Source organism: Mytilus edulis, chromosome 5 (genome assembly GCF_963676685.1).
Source record: "Mytilus edulis chromosome 5, xbMytEdul2.2, whole genome shotgun sequence".
Lineage (NCBI taxonomy): Eukaryota > Metazoa > Mollusca > Bivalvia > Mytilida > Mytilidae > Mytilus > Mytilus edulis.
In genome coordinates this window covers 76,748,841-76,766,531 of record NC_092348.1, presented here as the reverse complement: position 1 = coordinate 76,766,531, position 17,691 = coordinate 76,748,841, and the positions used below count along the sequence as shown (strand labels likewise).

At 31.3% G+C, this 17,691-nt stretch overlaps 1 protein-coding gene across 1 annotated transcript in view; it reads right to left on the bottom strand.

Annotated features, from left to right (window-relative positions):
* Nucleotides 1–17,691, bottom strand: part of LOC139524484 (hemicentin-2-like) — an 85,357-nt gene that overhangs the window by 45,977 nt on the left and 21,689 nt on the right. Inside the window, exons 2-5 of the mRNA XM_071319276.1 lie at nucleotides 16,444–16,803; nucleotides 8,592–8,858; nucleotides 2,775–3,035; nucleotides 2,358–2,618 (exon numbers count right to left, since the gene is read on the bottom strand). Of these exons, the coding sequence (XP_071175377.1) occupies nucleotides 2,358–2,618; nucleotides 2,775–3,035; nucleotides 8,592–8,858; nucleotides 16,444–16,803 (1,149 nt within the window). The remainder of the gene's footprint in view (nucleotides 1–2,357; nucleotides 2,619–2,774; nucleotides 3,036–8,591; nucleotides 8,859–16,443; nucleotides 16,804–17,691) is intronic.

Below are 17,691 nucleotides of genomic sequence, written 5' to 3'. Positions count from 1 at the left end.
CTAAAAAAGTTGAAAAATCTGCAATTTCAATAACAAATGTGGACACAAACATGATGGTAGTCTCACATAACAAAAATCAGCTCAAAATCTTGAGGCGTATATATAAATGTCCGTATAACTGATTTCAAAGTTGTAAACCCTTAATTTTTGCAACAATTAGCGTAGCGTAGCGGAACGAAACTTAAACTAGATCTGTAACTCATCATTGTTAGCTCACATACCAAAATTCAGTCCAATATCTGAAAGCATTTAGAAAAAAGTCTGTATAACTGTGATTTTCAGAAATCTATTTAAGTCCAAGGCCTGAAATTACCGCAAAAAATTAGCAGAGGGAAACGAAGCTTACTCTTGATCTGTAACTCACCATGAGTAACTCACATACCAAAAATCAGCCCAATATCTGAAATCGTTTAGAAAAAAAGTCCGTATAACTGTGATTTTCAACAATTTATCAAAGTCCATAGCCCATAATTTCGACAAAAATTAGCCGAGCGGATCAAAACTTAAATTTGATCTGTAACTCATCTAAGTTAACTCGCATGCCAAAAATCATCTGAAAGAGTTTACGAAAAAAGTCTGTATAACTGTGATTTTCAACAATTTATCGAAGTCCAAAACACGTAATTTCGCCAAAAATTAGCTGAGAGAATGAAACTTAAACTTGATCTCCACCTCATCATGGTTATCTCACATACCAAAAGTCAGCCCAATATCTAAAGGCGTTTAGAAAAAAAACTCCGTATATGGTTTGTTGCGGAATGACGGAATGACGGAATTACGGAATGACGGACAAGGGTAAAACTATATGGGACCGACAGCTTCGTTGCGAGGCTATGAATATATAACAAAATCAGATGGCAATATCTGTTAACAGTGAGTGAGTTGATTGAAACGCCTGCTACAGAGGCTTTACTTGATATGCATATCAATGTCGCTTTAGAATCATATAACATATTTAGGGTACAATGTTCACTTGATAATTTCCTACATGTATAATCATATATTCCAGGTTAGACAAATTTACTACATCATATAATCAGATTGTACTCTTGACAATTGATCCAATAAAAGTGTTTATCAGGGGTAGAATTTGGGCACGGGAGACTCCTCTAAAAACAAATACTGGAAGTCATTTGTGTATTTAAATATAGTTGTTATAGAAACAGTGTCCAAACATTATGTTATTTTAATTTCGGCTATGAGAATGATGCAGCAGGATCTAAGAAAACAATACACAGGTTTGACTGAATAAACATTACATTAAGGATTTTTTTATTTGTTTTAAGTAAGCAACACTTTGTGATTTTCAAGGTATATCGTCAATTATTGATTCCTCATTTGTTTGCATGATTTGTTTCCGATCGTTTAAAAAAGAGGCGAATGATGCCAATAGGGGAATTCAAACTCAAAAGTCGAAAAAAACCTGAGAACGCCATGGCTAAAAAAGAAAAAAAAGACAAACATAAAAATAGTAGTACACTAAACTCTAAGGATACCCCAAAACTTATCATGTTCAATATACCCGTAACATGCAACTGGGAACTTTGTCAGATGTACATTGACTTATACTCTTTAAATGGTGTCAATATTAGAAAAAATGAATGACAGGAAGGAATTGTGTGGGTTTTCAACGCCTTAACCCTATAATAAACACAAAGTTCTTTTGTTATTGTATACCATGGTGACAACACGTCAACATAGTCAATGGAGTCGTCATGCACTGACGTTGTACAGTTATGTATGTCGTTTGACGTTCCATACATGTATATGCTATATTCAAAACAACTCGAAAACGTTTTTTTAATTACAATTTTCAACTGCGACGAACCATAGTAGAAAGATTCGACCGTCCATTGACACATTCCAAAATAGGTCAAATTTGCGAAAAAGATATCTTTAATAATAAATACAAATGAGAATGGAAATGGGAAATGTTTCAATGAGATAATGGACGTCATACTAAACTCCGAATCATACACAAAAAACTAAAATTAAAAATCATATAAGACTAACAAAGGCCTGAGGCTCCTGAAACGGGACAGGCGCAAAAAGGCTTCGGAGTTAAACATGTTATTTGCGATCTGTGTTTTACAGTACCACTACCTTTTTAAATATGTATCAAAGGTAATCGAATTATAATTTAATAATTGTACCTTATTCAAATTTCCCTACGCCTCTAATGATTTAACTCCAAATTGTCTGTCACACTTTTAACACTATATGGATATGTGTTGTCATATGGTTTGGTCATGTTTGTCTATGGGATAAACTTTTACTGTTTCATCTAATTCGTGCACATTTGTTACAGAAGCTTATCCGAAGGGTGGGACCTTTCTTTATGGTTTATTGATACTTACAATTAACTATCACATCCAGGCGTTTATTCACACTACCAATATCATTTGATGCTGTACATGTAAACTGTCCATGATCCTCAATAGATAATGATGCTAACATCAGCCTGGCATCTTCAATAACTGTTTTATCAAGTTTAGTCCATTTGTACTGACAAGAAGGATTACATGTCGCTGCACAAATAATTGGACCAAGTGTGTCCCCTTTATTTTTTGTTACTGCAGTGTTACTTTGTTCAAATTGCATACTTGATCCAGGCCCAACTGTGATATAAAAAATAATTATGTCAGTCCATTATTAAATTGATATTCGATCTATCTCCATCTTTGTATATATTAGTGTATCAAGCCTCTATGAAAATGCAAAATATGGAAACTGCTTGACTTGCGACAAAAAACATAAAAAAATGTATTACTTACATTGTACATCTATATTCACATCATGTGAGTTGAAACTACCAACTTTATTTGATGCAGTGCATTTGAAAACTCCTCTTTGATTTTTGGTTATGTTCCGCAGAATGAGGACGTTACCAATCCAAACTGGAACGTCAGGACCAGACCAAATATAGTTACATGCAGGTTTACAGTCTGCCGTGCAAGTTATAGATATTTGTTCCATTCCTTCTGTCACAGTATATTGTGTGTCAAGTGGTGAAAGTGATACAGACTCAGGACCATCTGCAAATAGAAATGATCTTCTACATAAAGAAAAATGCTTAATCCTTCATCGAAAAAGTTTTTAGTAACATACGTTTTGACATTGAAGTTGTAAACATCTCAAGAGCTTTAAAATTATTTAAAACATACCTCAACATAACTTAAATAATCGGAGACAAATATCGATCCTGGCATCTTCATGGAATATCATTATCATAAACAACGATATACACACCAGTTCTTATTGTTTTCTCAATTCAGTTTATAATCATTACATTTGCCATTCTTTATTCCAATGTGTGAATTTAAATACAACGACAAATTTGAAGGTGACATCCAAAAAAAACGACGACTTGATGAAAGGAATTATGCGTTCGATGTCATTCAAATGATATGTCTATGTATGATAAATACTATTGTTCGTTCCTTAATGTCTATATTTTCTTCATTTAAAATCCCATCAACGATACTTTTGATAAAAATCACACAAGACGTATATATACAAAGGAACTAGTAATTTCAAACTGACACAAATCCAAATTAAATGAGTCTTTTACACATTCTTGTTTTAAAGATGGTAATCAATGCATAGAAACAGTATAGAATATTTAAAAATTACATGTAATTCCTGATGCACTTAGTAAATACACGTAATTCCTAAAATGGCCCAGTTATTACCAGTAATTACTAATTCTAAAAGGAATTTTTACACCTATTTACTAACTGTTAAAAAAATGGTGTTATATGGTCAGCTGATCAACAGTTATGGTAATACTAACCAGAAAATTGGTGAGTACTCTTAAAAAGTGATCAGCCTAAAATGTATATTTTTGTTATAGGTGCATTAGCTACGAGATATAACAAAAATTAAAAATGATTTTTTTTTTGTGAAATCATTAAATAAAATGAAAATGATATTCACTTTTAGCAGTCAATCTGGTTTTATTTTGTAAAATAAGCTAAGGAACATGGTTGATGAGTTGTGCACTTGCAAGTTAATTGGACCTCATTGAATACATATTCATGTCAACTTCAATTCAACCTCTGCTGGAGATAGCTATATATATAGGTTACCCATGAATTAAGATAATATAATTGTAAGGGTTTCGCGGAACCCAGTGCCTCGCCTACTTTTGCTGTTTGTAGTTGCAGGCTTGACAAAAATGTGGAAAAAATCCTATAGATACTTTCTTATGACTAGTACTGCAAGAAGCTTCTGTTCAAATTTAGTAAAAATCCAGGAGGATTTATGAAATCTAATAAATGCTTTAAAAACTTTTAACTGCAGAGTGTATGTAATGTTAACTGAAAAAATAGTCCATTTATAAGTTATATAAGAACAAAATGACTTTTTTTACAAATATTACTTCTGAACCGATTATCTTATGATCATAAACAAGCTTCTGTCTAACTTTGGAAGAAATCCAGGTTATTTTGAGAAAGTTGTTAAAATTTTAAAAACTTTAACACAGTGTGAATGTAAGGTATACATGGTATACTGGCATACAAACTAAGTTCATTTATAAGTAAAATACGGAAAATTTTGTTTTATTTTTTACAAATATCATTGAAATTTATCTTATAATCATAAAAAAGCTTCTGTTCAAGTTTGGTAGAAATCAAGGAAATTAGGAAAGTTATCAAAATTTAAAAAAACTTTAACCACAGAGTGAAAGCTTGTGGACGCCACTGACGACGGAATGAATGTTGTTTCGCTGTGTCTCACTTTGCGACAAAAATCACAGACTCGACAAAAAGGAAAAGAATGTCAACATTAAAAGTAAAAAAAAGGGATAGACCATTTAGTAGACTAATTCAATCCAAAAAAAGATAATTCTTATACAGCTAAAAATGATGATAAAATTTTGTTGCAGGTACAATGTATATAAGCTTAAATTTAGAGGTCTTGAAAAACATGAAAACTCATCAAAAAGAGAAACACAGAAATATTAAATGTGACTCTTAACGCCATCAATTTGTATAAATTTGTTTGTGAATAATGTCAGCTTCGTCGCAAATATCTGACAAAAGAAGTTGTAGTTAAACCTATTTTGTAAAAGGAATTTAACTCATGTCATTGGGCACGTTGATAGGCAAACTATGCCTGATGGAGATTTTAATTTAACAAAATTAAGAGATTTTAAGCATTATCAAGATCATTTAACCAAATTTGGCATAGTCATATGTCTATCATCAAAAAGAGCTGGCGAAATTCCAATAAATTTCTCAGAAATGTATTTCTCAATTTTGGCTTGTCATTGCCTTGCATGCTGAAAATGAATTTTAGGGAGTTTCAAAACTTATAAAACAATCATTTTCCAGTTTCAATTCACTAACACTGAAGAGAATACATTTTTGATGTGCCTTATTAGGCCAAGTGAGCTTTTCTCATCACTTAGTGTCCGTCGTCCGTCGTCGTCGTCCGTTTTCGTCTGTTAACTTTTAAAAAAATCTGCTACTCTGAAACTACTGGGCCAAATTAAACCAAACTTGGCTACAATCATCACTAGGGTATATAGTTTAAAATATGTGTACAGTGACATGGCCAACCAACCAAGATGGTCGCCATGGCAAATAATAGAACATAGGGGTAAAATCCAGTTTTTGGCTTATATCACAAAAACCAAAGCATTTAGAGAAAATCTGACATGGGGGTAAAATTGTTTATCAGGTCAATTTCTATCTGCCCTGAAATTTTCAGATGAATCGGACAACCCGTTGTTAGGTTGCTGCCCCTGAATTGGAAATTTTAAGGAAATTTTGCCGTTTTTTGTGATTATCTTGAATATTATTATAGATAGAGATAAACTGTAAGCAGCAATAACGTTCAGCAAAGTAAAGATTTACAAATAAGTCAGCATGACCAAAATGGTCAGTTGACCCCTCAATGAGTCATTGCCCTTTATTGTCAATGTTTAACCATTTTTCATAAATCTTAATAATCTTTTACAAAAATCTTCTCCTCTGAAACTACTGGGCCAAATTAAACCACACTTGGCTACAATCATGATTGGGGTATTTAGTTTACAAAATGTGTCCGGTGACCCGGCCAACCAACCAAGATTGCTGCCATGGCTAAAAATAGAACAATGGGGTAAAATGCAGTTTTGGCTTATATCTCAAAAACCAAAGCATTTAGAGCAAATCTTACTGGGATAACATTGTTTATCAGGTCGAAATCTATCTATCTGCCCTGAAATTTACAGATGAATCGAACAACCCGTTGTGAGGTTGCTGCCCCTGAATTGGTAATTTTAAGGAAGTTTTGCCGTTTTTGGTTATTATCTTGAATATTATTATAGATAAAGATAAACTGTGAACAGCAATAATGTACAGCTAAGTAAGACCTAAAATAAGTCAACATGACCAAAATGGTCAATTGACCCTCTAAGGAGTTATTGCCCTTTATAGTCAATTTTTAACGATTTTCAAACATGTGTCATAAGATTTCTAAAACTACTTGGCCAAGTTAATTATAGATAGAGATAATTGTAAGCAGCAAGAATGTTCAGTAAAGTAAGATCTACAAACTAATCACCATCACCAAAACACAACTTTGTCATGAATCCATCTGTGTCCTTTGTTTAATAATCACATAGACCAAGGTGAGCGACACAGGCTCTTTAGAGCCTCTAGTATTCCTTAATCCTTAAGTTTGCCCTGAAAATTCCTACCCCTTTACCTTCTTATTTGGTATATTAAATAATGTTTTTGTATTAAAAAAAAATATATATCAAGTTAGTAAATAGCTGTAAAATTGACAAAAAAATCAGTGAATACCAGTTATCACTGAAACAACTAGTAAATACATGTAATTACTAAATTGGCTAGTAATTACAGGTATTTACTGAAATGTTTAGTTATTACGTGTAATTCCTAATTTCACCTTTTTACTGTAACATATATAACAGAACTAATTTTTCGTATACAAGACCTGTGTTTCGCGTTTAGTCCTAAATCATATTCTTCATCTCTTGGTTAAATTTTAACCATCATAACCCTTTAATAATTTAAACTAAACGTTTGAAACAATAGTTAAAGGATTATAATCTAATACGCCAGACACGCATTTCGCCTACATACATTTAATACTCATCAGTGATGCTCAGATAAAAAAAACAAAAAACTATAAAGCCAAACAAGAACAAAGTTGAAGAGAATTGAGGACCCAAAATTCCAAAAAAATGTGCCAAATTCTTTCAAGGTTGTCTATGCCTGGGATAAAGAAATCCGTAGTATATCGAAAAATCCATACTTTTGTATACAGGAATATTCTTCTTTTTCCACGAACATCAGTTATCAAAAACTCATCAAAACTGGTTATTAGTCAGTGTAGTATTACGTGTTACAGTTCCTCCTTTTTGCAATAAGGTAAACGTTGCCGTATCATATTTTAAATCGACATTATTTATACCCTGTCATCTTCTGTGTTAATAAACAAACTTTTACATCAAAATAAAACTTTTTTTAGTAAAACAATGTATTTATCTCGATAAACGTTTCAATTTTTAGTGTTTGCTTTATTTTCGTGTGAATAATTTTGCCAGTTTCATAAAGTTCGTTCGATTCACCAAATAAACAAAATAAAAAACGTCACCCAAAATAACTAAATGAAAGTGTTTTTTTTAAATTCTAAGTTATCGAAATAATACGTAGTTCTTGTCCAAAGCTGCAAAACATGGTTCTTTCTGTGGATTGGAGATAATGTTTGTAATGTATGACATATCATAAGTGAAGGACAAATCATTTCTTGTTACATTCTATATTTAAAATAGTTTGTTACCTAGTAAATAATAAAATGGTGGACCTGATATATGATGAGCACACACTGTCCATCACTTAGGAATTCAATAGAAAACTATTTCTTAATTCTGTAATGTGGATTTTTCGAAGCTTCTTGTGCAGAGGGGAATCCTTCAGGATGGACGTACGTTCAGGTTCTAACAGTTATTATGTTTTTTGAAAAGATATATAGAAGTGGGATTATAATTAGAAAGTTGAAAAATTGTGTTATTACTTTTTGGTCAGTTTTAATTGTTCAAAGATATATTCGTCGGGAAAAGCGACATATCTCAAATTCATATTGTCAAAAACTGTATTAGGAGTATAAAAAACGCAGGAAAAATGAAAACTTTGAAGCCAAGTTGTATACAAAATCAGTGTTTCAAAACAAAATGATGTAGTTTGAATAGTCGTCATGTATTGTTAAAGCAAAATGCTATTTATTTATACGATTTCTATTTTCATGTTTGATTCTCTACAAATTTAGTATAAATGACTACAACACGCATTCCATTATTACCAAAATCAAAATTGCCATCAATTTCGCGTACAACTATTAACTTTTCGCAAATTCTGTTCGTTGGACATACTTATTTGGAAGACTTGTTTGAATGGCTACTTCGTGCAGTTTTCTATTACGATAGAACGTTAAAAATCATTTCTAATGCTTGTGGTGTTATTTTTAACTGATTCATTTAATACCCTTTCGTTGGTATGTTTTCTTTACCAACACATGTCTTGTGTTCTGTTTAAGTCAAGAACTATTTCTGACTACTACAATTTAAGTAAACTTACAATTGACAGTCAGATTCAATGTAATAGATTTTCCTGAAGTATAAACCTCATTCCATGCCTTACAACTGTAGATTCCATCATCCTCTTTAGTAAGTGACTCTATATGCAGTGTTGATCCTCGCATTGTTGCTCTTGATTGCATTGTCCATTCATACTGACATTCCGGATAACATGATGCAGAGCAGGTTATTGGACCTAGGGATTCTCCTAATGTCTTAGTGTGATATGAAGATGGAGGAATTAAATTCATACTGTCATCGGGACCAACTGAAAAGAAATTGTATATTATTAAGAGTTCAAACAAACGAGTAGATTCGATTTTAAACCCCTTCAAACCTCAAACATTTCATGAACTAGTTAAAAGTCAAGAACCTTATGTGTAATAAGTTTTGTTATCGCTTATGATTATTGTGTTTTGTCTTTCAAGGAATTCAATGATATTGACAGAATCATCTATGTTCCTTACATTCAAACTTAAAAATAAAAAATAAATAAACACGTCATGGCTTATAATGAAAAAAGACAAAGATAAAAAAAAGAACATAAAACACAATATGGAAAACTAAAAACTGAGCAAAACGAACTCTACTTAAAACTGGGGGTGATTTTTGGTGATTCATATGTGGTACCCGTCGTGTTGCTCGTGTTAGTACACATCCCATGTGTCATGGAGAAGACTTCATAAGTATATGATTTACTTGTGTCTAGTGCATTTTGCTTTAATTCAGCAAATACAATATGTTTAAGAGCCTCTCTATGATAAAACCATGCAATTTGCCAAAAATCATCCGGAAGCTAGTTTGAAAAATAATGTTATGTGTCATGTATCTGGAAGGGTAACATGTAGGGACTCTGTGTATACCATAAAAAGTACAAATATTTGATTCTATTTTTAGAAATCATCAATTCTATTTTTTGAAACACATTCAAGTATTTAAACAAGCATTTTTTTTAAATTCTTTTTTTTTTAATTTAGTAATTTTCCTTGATAGAATGCAAGTTTAACATGTTTTTAACTGTATAAAACGTTTTTTAATGTCAAATGATACAAATTGGCATCATGTTAACTTTTGTAAAAGGATTGGTACAGAGAGGTTAATGCTGCTTCCTGTTTTTAAAAGTTTATAATTTGAATTTTATTTCTGTTGTACTTTTTATGTTTAATAAGGTTGATATCTTCAAAATCTGTAAGCCCTTGCTCAGCAAATAAGTTTTAATGACATTTTGAACATGTCAAAAAATCTAAGATTTTAACGAAAAATAAGAAGAATTTCAGGCAGAATATACTGTTAACTTGTAAATAAACACCTCAACTTTGTCGAAGAGTTACTGGTATATAGAAAATAATTAAAGAGAAAAATATTATTCACAATATTAAATATTTAACATCAAAAATAAGAAATTCAAGGGTTTTAGATAAATTTAATTATCCAAATATTTTTTTCTATCTTAATCAGATATTCATATACTTTAGTATTCATCAGGACATAACAGTTCCACTTTCAAATATTTATTTTGTAGAAATATTTGATTTAATAATTTCAAACTTAACCTTAAATTTCTGTCTGTACAGAAAAATTAAAACAAATCCTTCAGGTACCAGTCTTGTATTACAACTCCAGTTTCCGGTGCATGTCAAAACATGGAGGGAATCAAAATAGTGCATTTTTTTCTGAATTTTTTTCTGAACTCATTTTTTTCTGTTTGATTATAGGTTTATGCTGAATTGAAACATATATATAGACTTTAAAAAAATCTTGCATCTTTTTGAGGATATCAATCCAGGAAAGTGGAAGGATATCATGTTTACTGGAAGTGGTGCGGCCTAGTAAAAATAGCAAACAGAAAGTAGAAAAAAAAATGTTTTGACTTCAGGATTACGTAACTTTTTATTCTTCGTGGCATGACCCTCTTTTTTTTTCGATTAAATCACAATTTCACATTAGTACATACATGATATGAACATGAAACAAATTTTCTATGTAGCATTTTAATTTTTTTAATTTTCAAAGATCAGCTGTTTTGAATGTAAGCCCATGGAGCAGTCAATTTAATACAAGACTGCAACCTGCATAGGGTATTTTTTTCATATGTTCACAGCAAGGAAGTAGCTCATGTGGACTTTTGTGTGCCCAGAATGATAAAACATCATGATTTAAGGACTTTTTAAGAGAAAAAAATCATGGGGTATCAAGTTACACTGAAAAAACTGAAATTATGTAATAATTATGCTTTTTTATACTAGACACCATTCAACAGTATTTATAGATATAAAGCACAACAGTTTCAGGCAAATTGAGATTCTGATGGTATTACTTACATGATTTTCAATTAAAAAGAACATAGAAAGATTTTTTTTTCAATGAAATCTTCTTCTTGTGATGAAAATTCTAGTTGCACAGTTTTATTGAAAATTATCCCGAAGTTGAAGAGACAGCTACATACAAAAGTAATATTTTTCTTTAGGGTTAATTATTTTTATGGCTTAATTGTTGACATTTAGGTAGAATGTGTATAAAATGAACTTTTGGTGAAAAGATTTTCAAAAAAATGTTCATTTTTCATGAGTCTATACTTCTTTTCCTGTCTGCGGCACTGCATGGATAATTGAAATTTTCATATTTGGGTTAAAAATTTGTTTAAAAAGTAGAATTTTTCTAAAACTATCCTTTGTGACAAGGATGTTTGTGATTAGGTGTGACAAATAATCAATATTCTTACCAAAAACACCAACTTGAGTATTCATTTTGTTTTTTCTTGAATTTTATTTCAAATTTTATATGCATTGGTGTGTCAAGTACAGTCTAAAAACCATGATATAGTAGGCACGTATAAAGACCAGTATAGTCAAAAAAGAGAAAGGTATGGTCTTTCTTGTGTTCAGATAGTTGTATTGTAGCAAATTCTTCAATATGAACAAGTTTTGGGTACTTTTTCAATTTTGACTAAAACAAGAGGCCCACTTGGGTAAATTTCATTGAAAAAAGGGGGAGGGATAAGCTATGGAATGTGCTTCAATCAAACAGAGGGAAACAAATAAAAATAATAGATAAGAATACTCTTCTAGTTTCACAGTATCCAAATAATAAGAAAACATTCATAAAGATAGACTAGAATGAGATTTACAGATCATTTGATAGACATGACTGATTTCCAAATTTTGCCTGTTTTCAGAAAGGGGTACTGCTTTAATAGTGGGGATATTTTTATTAATACAGCCAAACAGATCTTTTAATAGCACTTTTTATGTTCAAATATGGCTACTTAATGAAACTAAGTAAATGATTTATTTATTTATTTGAATAAGACATTTAATTATTGTTATAGGTACCAGTCTTGTATTACAACTCCAGTTTCCGGTGCATGTCAAAACATGGAGGGAAACAAAATAGTGCATTTTTTTCTGAATTTTTTTCTGAACTCAATTTTTTCTGTTTGATTATAGGTTTATGCTGAATTAAAACATATATATAGACTTTAAAAAAAATCTTGCATCTTTTTGAGGATATCAATCCAGGAAAGTGGAAGGATATCATGTTTACTGGAAGTGGTGCGGCCTAGTAAAAATAGCAAACAGAAAGTAGAAAAAAAAATGTTTTGACTTCAGGATTACGTAACTTTTTATTCTTCGTGGCATGACCCACTTTTTTTTCGTTTAAATCACAATTTTACATTAGTACATACATGATATGAACATGAAACAAATTTTCTATGTAGCATTTTTAATTTTTGAATTTTCAAAGATCAGCTGTTTTGCATGTAAGCCCATGGAGCAGTCAATTACAAGACTGCAACCTTCATGGTGCCCCAGTAAAAATTGATTTACCTCCCCTGATTGTACTCATCAATGTTTCACACTTCTGCTGTATTATTTCATGGAAAATCTGTAGTGTAATAATATAATTAATGTTAAGAATAATTAATTAGCTTTGCAGTATGAGAAAAAGAATGAAATGAAATGTACATTTGTTTATCCGAATGTTGACAATCATTTCATTATGCTTCAAATGTCCTGTGTATCCCTATAACCCAATGTGACAAACCCACAAGTACCCATTTACGTAGCCTCGGGAATTACTCCACGGACACTGAACTACCAGAAGGGCTTTTAATACTGTACAGCAGTGGGACATTTTTAATAGATTGTTAGTCTTGTGACATTTACATATGCCCGAAACACAGGGATGAATTTGAAACCTATTGGAGGCGTCAAACAAGAAAGTGCCAGTCACCTACGTACACGTCCAGATCAGAGGGTTGAAAAAACAAACAGAGGCATACCAGCATCAGTATGCAAAGAGCTTACATGTCATGTCATGTCATTTTACAAATCATTAAAAATTTAACAATAATGTTATTTTAAACATATGCCGATCTGGCTTTCAGCATTATGTTAATAGTAATATTCAAGAATACAGTTAAATTGTAATGGGTACGGGGAAAGTTGATACGGGATACGAGTTACACAATTTTCACCGTTCCTGTCAACATGATTTGCTAACACGTGCCATGCGTGCTTTAAGAGTAAACTATCTAAAAAGAAAACAGGTTGGCTTGCTTTCATGATAATTAAAATTTGACGAAAAGAATATAGGCAATCTTGTATGTTATTTATTTATTTATTTTATTATTTTATTTTAAGGGAATACCAATCTGCATGTGTCGCCTACATTGAGAATTACAGTCGATAAATGTATTCATCTTGAAATTCCCTACAGTCCGCAAAACGATTTCCTTTATGGCCCTTTTTTTACAATCGATGTTGCTGATGAATATCGCGGAGGGGGGTGTTCGCCGCGATTTATAGATATGTCTTATGGTATGATGAAATGGTCTTATGGTATGATGAAATGGGTATTGTGGTATGATGAAATGGTCTTGAGGTATGATGAAAATGGTCTGATCTTATGGTATGATGAGGTGGTCTTATGGTATGATGAAATGAGTATTGTGGTATGATAAAATGGTCTGGTGGTATGATGAGATGGTCTTATGGTATAATGAAATGGGTATTGTGGTATGATGAAATGGGTATTGTGGTATGATGCAATTAATGGTCTTATGGTATGATGAAATGGGTATTGTGGTATGATGAAATGGTCTCAGTGGTCTTATGGTGTGATGAGATGGTCTTATGGTATGATGAAATGGTCTTATGGTATGATGAAATGGTTTTACGTTATGATGAAATGGTCTTATGGTATGATAAAATTGGTATTGTGGTATGATGCAATTAATGGTCTTGTGGTATGATGAAATTGGTATTGTGGTATGATGAAATGGTCTGGTCTTATGGTGTGATGAAATTGTCTTATGGTATGATGAAATGGTTTTACGGTATGATGAAATGGTCTTATGGTATGTGGAAATGGTCTTATGGTATGATGAAATGGTCTTGTGATATGATGAAATGGTCTTATGGTATGATGAAATGGTCTTATGGTATGATGAAATGGTTTTACGGTATGATGAAATGGTCTTATGGTATATGGAAATGGTCTTATGGTATGAAGAAATGGTCTTGTGGTATGATGAAATGGTCTTTTGGTACATGTATGATGGAATGGTCTTATAGTTTAATGAAATGGTCTGATGGTATGATGAACTGGTCTTGTGGAATGATGAAATGGTCTTATGGTATGATGAAATGGTCTTGTGGAATGATGAAATGGTCTTATGGTACGATGAAATGGTTGCGGTAAGATGAAATGGTCTTATGGTATGGCGAAATCGGGTTATAGTGTAATCAAATCGTCCATTGGTATATAGATAACACCTCCTGATATAAAAATTATCAGCTTGATATAAAAATATGTCTTTATAGGATAGTTATATGACATACTAGTATGAACAAATTGTTCTATATTATATCGAGATGATTGTATAGTATACACATTTATAGTTATAACATACTGAGATGACAAAATAGTATGAACAAGTTGCTTAATGTTATATTAAGATGTCTTTATAGTATAAAATGTATCTTTATGGCATAGCTATATCACATAATAGTTTAGTAAAATGACAAATCAGTATTAATTTTATTAGAAACAGTGAACATGAATTTGACAGCTAGTGCCCCTTTAACAAAGTGAAATGACAGAATACGGTATGAAAAGGTAACTCCATGTTGTATTAAAGTGTCTTTATAGTATATAAATTTATCTTAGTGATATAGCAAATTAACATAGTATTATAGTTAAATGTCTTTATAGTATAAGACATTTGCTTCAAGATATATCTGCACCCTTAATGATATGGTTATTCTTATCATAAGGCAGCTGTGGTTTTCCCTTTATCTCTCCATTTGTATATATATATAGATCAGATCGTTGGTTTTCCTGTTTGAATTGTTTATACACTAGTCATTTTGGAGTACCTTTACAGCTCTGAATCTGTTTGGTCAGGGCCAAATCCCTGTGTTGAAGGCAGAACTTAAAAAACATAATCAGGTTGGGAACAACCTTCCAGATGAATAATCCCTTAAATTAGTCCCTCAGTCAAGGGGTTATTTACAGTTGTAGAAAAGTTAAAAGAAAAACAAATGTTTTATTTCAAAGGGGTTGGGTAAATTAATCATATTTAAAACAACTTTTCTAAAAGACGGGTCCACTTATTTTCAATAATAAAGAAGACATATTAAAGTCAAGGAATATTACAAAATTCTTGGACATGTGTTGACCTTATAATTCCAGATAGATGTATAGTTCTTTATGAAACGAATTTTTAATATATGAATATGTGTCCTATTTTACTAAAAAAGTAAATCACGTTTTATACGATCTTGTTTCGATCAATATTGTTAAAACCTATTATTTTATGTTTACACAAAAAAAAATCACTCGCCTTTACTTATCAAGCATCGCCTAAAAAATTTGCAACTTAAAATTTTCATATCACTCCCTCAAATTTTTTGAGTGGAAAATTCCGTAGAAAAAGAAATTAAATTTGCATGTGTTGCCTCACGGTTTTACTCTAGCACTTGCGCTGTGATGTGGTCAAAGTTTTTCTGACACATTTCGTAGTTCAGGTCTTAAAAATTACCTACACGAAAATATCGGCAAATTGGTACGGGAAGGAAACGATGCAATAGCAGTACATTTATATATATTTTGATAAAAGAAAGTATGTTCATTAAGAAGAAAAACTTTTTTTTATTTTAAAACTTAGCCATTTAAGTATAAAAAGTAAAAAAAATACATAGTGAACTTTTTTCAAATTTGAAGTTTTATATGACTGTAATTATAGCTGTATATCAAGCAAATTGATAATAGCAAACGTGCAATCAAATAGTTTAATTTTGTGTTAAACAAAAGAAAAAGAGTCGCAATCAGGCATGTTATAAGATTATCTTTTATATAATTTAAAAGACAAATTTTTCATAAATATTTTTTGTATATTCCATTGATTTTCAACATGTTCAAGTAGAATATTTATTCCGTAAAACAAAAAAATAAAAAAAATACAATCGAGTTTTACTTGACAAGATTCATTCTGTCAAAATATCATATAATTGAAATCTGTCTCAAAATTTAAAGATTCAGGCAAGGAATCAAGACGGATTATGTACTGCTATTATTATAATTATTATAATAGTAATTGTACAATCCAAGCAGGCAATACACATTGAATCTACCTTAACAATACAAATAACATGTTCCTGATTTGTTATGGGAGTTTGTTTTCTCAATTATTTTCGAATTTTGTACAATATAAAAAAAATTCTGTAATATACATTAATTACTGTGATTTTCTGTCTGATCACCATAAGAAACAGTGTATCTTGCTATTTTTTTTTGTGTATTTAACCTGCGAACAATTTGCTTTAGTTAAGTGAAAAATAATCTCAAACCTGCCACTGGAATCGTAATGAGAGAGTTGTCTCCCGCAAAACAGCTCACGGTAAGAAGTCCTCTGATATTGCTTGTAAGATTATAATAGATCCGTGTCGCCATCCCATATCTATCACAGGAACAAAAATTAACCGCTGAGCATAGATTTAAAATAGAGCTTCCGTAGGAACACACTTCAGTAGTGTTTACATATCGAACAGTTAAGCTATATATTCCGTTAGATTTGTCATCCAAAAAGTTATACGTCGTTCGTCTGTCTTCTTTAAAGGTATCATAAGAGCATGTCAGTTCATAATATTTATTTGGTATTATGTAGCTTCCTGATCCTGATATTGTTACTGAATATGTTATCTGAAATGCTGTAAAAAAACGACAAAACATTAGTCGTGGAAGGGAGCATAAAGAGTACATGCATTTTGTTTAATGTATTATGAATATACTTCAATACTTAAAATTTCCTTCCCTTAATTATGTGAGCGACATTAATATATAACCATATACTACCAATATCAGACCTTTTCTTATTTATACAGCATTGTGGCACCGCTAAAGTCCACAACAAATTTTCGCTAAAGTCCAAAACGCCGCTAAAGTCTGCAAACTTTCCGCTTAAGTTCACAAAATGACCTCCGCTAAAGTCCAGAAGAAAACGCCATTAAATTCCACAATAGCAAGTTCCGTTAAAGTCCACAAAAAAGCACCGTTAAAGTCCACACCATTTTTTATTGTTAAAAACATATTATTCGTTATATTTATTCCGTTAGTACATTATAAAGCCTGGGCCTTTTTTCTTGGTAGTATTTTTTTAATCATTTTGATACATGAAAAAAAGTACAGTATCTGTATATTATTTTGTTCCATTAACGATCATATCTACAATCACATACATGTATATATTCCACAAAATCGCAAACCAAGGAAGGGTATCATGGTCGCCACAAGTTTAATATCACTCGGAGACAAGATTAATAAAACGGAATCCACCATTCCATGATTGGCAATTTCAGTTCAATGGAAATGAATGGAATGACAAAAAAAAGAAGAAAAAACGATTGTTATATGTCTCCAGAATATTGTCCTCTGTTAAAAGAAATAATTTACAGGGTATATTCTTCTTTGCTAACAGTGTTAATTTCTCAAAATTGAATTAATACTGCATAAACGTACTTATATATTTTTACCAATAATTGACCTTAAATATATAGTGATATTTCTTTCTTTTTACTTAATATATTGAAGAGGAGATG